Source organism: Crocuta crocuta, unplaced genomic scaffold (assembly GCF_008692635.1).
Source record: "Crocuta crocuta isolate KB4526 unplaced genomic scaffold, BGI_CrCroc_1.0 scaffold32, whole genome shotgun sequence".
Taxonomy (NCBI): domain Eukaryota; kingdom Metazoa; phylum Chordata; class Mammalia; order Carnivora; family Hyaenidae; genus Crocuta; species Crocuta crocuta.
Window position 1 is genome coordinate 9,532,158 of NW_027529424.1, and position 5,182 is coordinate 9,537,339.

Genomic DNA, 5,182 nt, shown 5'->3' on the forward strand with positions numbered 1-5,182 from the left:
CGAGCACCGCGGACCGCGGACCGCGAGCCAGAGCACGGCCCAGACGCCCAGGCCCCCGCCGCAGAGGTAGCGGGACTCAACCCCGGCCCAGGGCGGGTCAGACAAGCGCAGCGCCCGCGGTCCTCCCTCTCTGAGGTCTCCCAATACCCGCAGGTGCTCCCTCGTGTCTACAGTGACTGCTCCCCGCTTCCGTTTCTTTGTGGGTCTTGCCCGCGGGCTCTCAGTCATGACCACGGACGGCAAATCCCTGACCGAATCTGAAATCCATGTCTTCTCACTACAGCGACCCCCAATTGTTCCAAATCAGTGCCCCTATAAAGCTTTCCCAGTATCGTCTATATAAATTCACCAGCTACAGTTTCATGGGGCTTTCTTGTAGAATTTACGAAAACAGAAGGTCTACTGAATACGATTTTGAGTACTCCACATACTCCGGGATATGCTGGTATCAACCCCTTGTGGTCAGGATGGGGTGCTCACACACACTAACCCCCGCAGCCCTAACAAGATCTACCAAAAATTAAACTGAGGGAGGGGGCATGAAGCATCTGGACTGAGCTAAGGACATCTTTACTTCTGACTCATGTTTTAACAAAGTTAGAGAAAACATCCACATGCATTTCCGGAACCACGTGTGCACTTGCTAGAGGAAAATGTAATCAGGAGATCCTAGAGAATCATTACCACTCTTGTGTTCTACATATAGACAACATACAGGAAGTCTGAACTCACAAAGCAAATTGCTTAAATTCACAAAGAATCACGTAAATTAATTATGTACCATTTAAAATAGCAAACTCATTATTTAGTATATCCAGTGGAAGAGAAATTATGCTTTTAAAAAACATTTTGGGAGGATTATATCCACTGTGTGAAATGAGATATATCCATGCATTATGACTTTTTCATTTAACTTTCATTTACTTTTGGATTTAATATTCAATTTTTAAAGACCAGTTTAACATCCTCAGAATCCAATCTGACAGTAAGAAGCATTTTTTTATATCAAGCAGATGCTTATCATCTTCTATCTACCAAATTTTGTTTTCTCTCCTGCCATACTGTATAGATTCTTTGGCAACTATACTTTCCATGTTCAAGATTATACACCTTTTACTGGAATCATTTCAAAGTTTTTACTGTGTTATTTTTAGACATCTGTATAAAGTAACTGACCTTTGTTCTGGCTCCTTATCAAACTGGATTAACTAATTTGTGACTTAAACTATCAACCTGCAATGAAATGGCTGCATTACACTCACTCTAGTATTTATTAAGAGGACATTGTTAAGAAGTCTTGTACTCTTATAAGAAAACCCTAAGAATAAATTTTTCTCAGGGACAATTAATCTTCAAACCTGCTTTGGATTCATTTGTTACACATGATAAAAGAGTGACCCAATTTGTGCAATAAAGATGATTTTTTTTTATTGCTCAGACCCGTAGAAATAACCCTCTCCAAATGTGCTAGGCAAAGAACAAACAGGCTTGTTGGCTAAAAGTGGTTCACAGAGAAGTAAGGGATAATCACAGGTAAAGCAGATACTTCAACTGGTCAAACTAGATCTCAAGAGTTGGGGTCCTGAATATTCTCCTAATGAGGGAGGGTACAGGTGTACTCAAAAAGTTCTAAACAGGGTCTCTTTCAACATGCCAAGGAAAGTAGTGAGTCTTCACACAGAATATAGCAAGGTATTTAATTATCTAATTAAGTGTTATTAAAATCTTATTACGGGAAAACAAAGTATGCCCCAGACATATTTCTTATGATAAAAGTAGTTATTTTAAAAAGAGAAGCTGGGGTGCCTGGGTGGCTCAGTCAGTTAAGCGTCTGACTTCGGCTCAGGTCATCATCCCACGGTTCGTGGGTTTGAGCCCCACAACGGGCTCTGTGCTGACAGCTCAGAGCCTGGAGCCTGCTTCAGATTGTGCCTCCCTCTCACTGACCCTCCCCTGCTCTCTCTCTCAGAAATAAATAAAACATTAAAAAAAAAAAAAGAAAAAAGAAAAAAGCAGTTGGATCCTTGAATCCCTTAAAAAAAATAAAAATAAATAAATAAATAGAGAAAACAAATTTTATTATGTTTTTTAACGTTTTATTTATTTCTAGGAGAGAGAGAGACAGCGCGAGCAGGGGANGTTGTTTCGGATTCTGTATCTCCCTCTCTCTCAGAAATAAAGAAAACATAAAAATTTTTTTAAAAAAATAAATAAATGAAGAAAATAAAACAAAAACACAGGCAAACTAAATTAATCAATAAAAATAAAAACTCTTTTAGAATAAATGAAATAACCCTGTAGCATATGTAATTAAAGAAAAATTAAACATCAGAACAAAAAAAGGAGACTATAGCCACAAATACAGGGAAAATATTTCTAAAATCATAAATTATCATACACAATTTACACCAATTAATTTGAAAACTATAAAAATATACCAACATTGTTCTAAAAAGAAACATCTAAAGAGAACCATTTATGATGAAAACATGGAAAGAGTAGTCAGTCCCAAATGACTAGTTCCAGAGTTTCACTGCCAATTTTCACTTCTCACTTAACAGATTATCATAAATCCATGCGTTTTGCAATGCATGTTACTGGGGAAGCTGTGGGAGACAAAGTGAAGAGAAAAGCAAAGGAACAGGAGAAAATATTTACTATACAAATTATAAAAGACTGATTTACACATTAAGATGGACAAATCGATAGAATATAGAAATGGAAATTCACAGTTCAGGAATTATGAATAGCCAACAAACACATTTCAAAACATCTCTAACTTATGGATCTAAGAAGCCAAACAATTCCAAGTTAAGATACATTACTCTGAAATAGCAAAGAGCTAAAGACAAAAAGTAAAATACCAAAGCAGCCAGAGAAAAAGGAATCGAGAGACTGACAGCTGACTTCTCAACAGCAATAATGGAAAAAACAAAGGAAGGAGGAAGGAGATCTTCAATGTACTCAACAACTGCCAACTGAAACCACTCTATTTAGCAAAAACATCTTCCATAAATGACAGTGAAACAAAGACATTTTCAAGCAAACAAAAGCGGAGACAGTTCATCATTAAATGACACTTCAGTAAAAGCCATCCCAAGGGATATTCTTTGAGCAGTTGGGGCACCTGAGTGGCTCAGTCGGTTGAGCAATCGACTTTGGCTCAGGTCATGATCTCACGGTTTAGGAGTTTGAGCCCCGCACTGGGCTCTGTGCTGACACCCGGAGCCTGGAGTCTGGAGTCGGCTTCGGATTCTGTATTTCCCTCTCTCTCCCCTCCTCCCCTGCTCACACTGTCTCTCTCTCAAAAATAAAGATTAAAAAAAAATTTTTTTTAATAAAAGGTAAAAGCAGCAATAGAGAAAAGTAGTAAAAACATGGGTAATGTAAATAAACACTGACTGTAAAAAACAACATTAATTCTAAACAGGTCCTCTTCTGTCTGGTAAGAATACTATTTAAAGCTAAAACACGGAAAGAGCCTAAGTGTCCATCAACGGACGAATGGATCAAGAAGATGTGGTTTATCTNAAAAAAAAAAGAACAGTCAAAAAAAATAAAGTAATTATTGGTATATATTTATTCTCAAAAAAAAAGAATACTATTTAAAAAATAAAAGATAACATATAGGTCACATAGGGGCTGAATGAAGTTAAATTTCTGAGGTTCTTTTATTGTCTAAGAAGAAAGTAAAACTATTGGTTTTTTGTTTTGTTTCAGGTTTTTAAAAGTCAAGGATACATATTTCTAGGAGAATTATAAAAAGAAAAAAAAGTTTATTTTCCAAACTAGGACAAGGGGAAAATGGAATGATAAAGATATTAAATGAATATTTAAAAAATAACAAAAGAGAGAGAAAAGAAATCTAGAACAGCCAGGACAAACAGCACGAGACAGGAGCAATTACAGTGAGTGTAAATAGGTTGTATGTCCTAGGCTTTAAAAGTGCATTTGAATTTTTTAAATTTTTTTTCCCCAATGTATTTATTTTGAGAGAGAGTGCATGGATGAGCGCCAGAGAGAGAGAGTGAGAGGGAGGGAGGGAGAGAATCCCAAGCAGGCTATACACCATCAGCATAGACCCTGACATGGGGCTCGATCTCAGCCAAGATCAACAGCTGGACTTAGCTGACTGAGCCACTGAGGAGCCCCTAAAACTCCATTTAAAAATTCCAACAGATGCTCTTTAAAAGAGACATCAGGGGCTCCTGGGTGGCTTAGTCGGTTAAGCGTCCGACTTTCGCTTAGGTCATGATCTCGTGGTTCGTGGGTTCGGGCCCCGCATCGGGTTCGGTGCTGACTGCCAGCTCAGAGCCTGGAGCCTGTTTCAGTCTGTGACTCCCTCTCTCTCTGACCCTCCCCTGCTCACGCTGTCTCTCTCTCTCTCCTAGAAATAAATAAAAACCTTTTTAAAAAAAAAAAAAAAAGAGACATCAAAAAGATACAAGTGCCTGAGTCTACAGCTTTTTCACAGGAGTTTATCAAATGAATAAAAAACCCAAAAAGAAACATATGATAAAGAAAATCACAAAGCATAACTGTCTATAAGCAAGATGAGTTAACAGCATGGAGGGAAGGGAAAAATATTCAACATCAAAAGCGATAAAAGGAGACATAATTACACATGTTTACTCATTAAAAATAGCAATAGGGCACTTTTAACAACTCTGTGGTTATAAATATTAAAAATTCGGACAAAACAGAGACCTAGAAAAATCTAACCAATATTGACAATTTTTTTAAATGTTGAGTAATCCTGCAACCACTAAAAAAATGAAATCACCAGTCAAAAATCTGCCACCAATAAAACTTAAGACACGAGTGAATTCAATGGTAAATTCTACCACAACTGGTTATCTACTGAGAATAAAATCAAGTTATATCTATATTCCAAACTATCCACAATTAACAATTTGAAGTATACAGACACAAAGTGAAAATCTTTAAAATTACATCACAGAAAGAAAAGGTATTTGCAACCCATTTAACTATCAAAACATTACTACCCAGAATGTATAAAGAAGTCCTACAGTCCAACAACCCAATAAAAATCAGAAATGGATAGGTGGTATGAATACAAAGGGGGAAAAAAGGCTTTTAAACACGAAAAGATGCTCAAAGTCAGTCATAATGATCTGTAAATAGATTTACCAAACTGTCAAAACATACAAGTTTAGAAATG

General features: G+C 37.1%; 1 protein-coding gene across 1 annotated transcript in view; it reads right to left on the bottom strand.

The window, feature by feature from the left end:
* TASOR2 (transcription activation suppressor family member 2) overlaps positions 1-228 on the bottom strand; it is a 72,321-nt gene extending 72,093 nt beyond the window's left edge. The window contains exon 1 of the mRNA XM_077758411.1: positions 8-228. Coding sequence (XP_077614537.1) covers positions 8-228 — 221 coding nt within the window. The remainder of the gene's footprint in view (positions 1-7) is intronic.
* Positions 229-5,182: the final 4,954 nt, after the last annotated feature.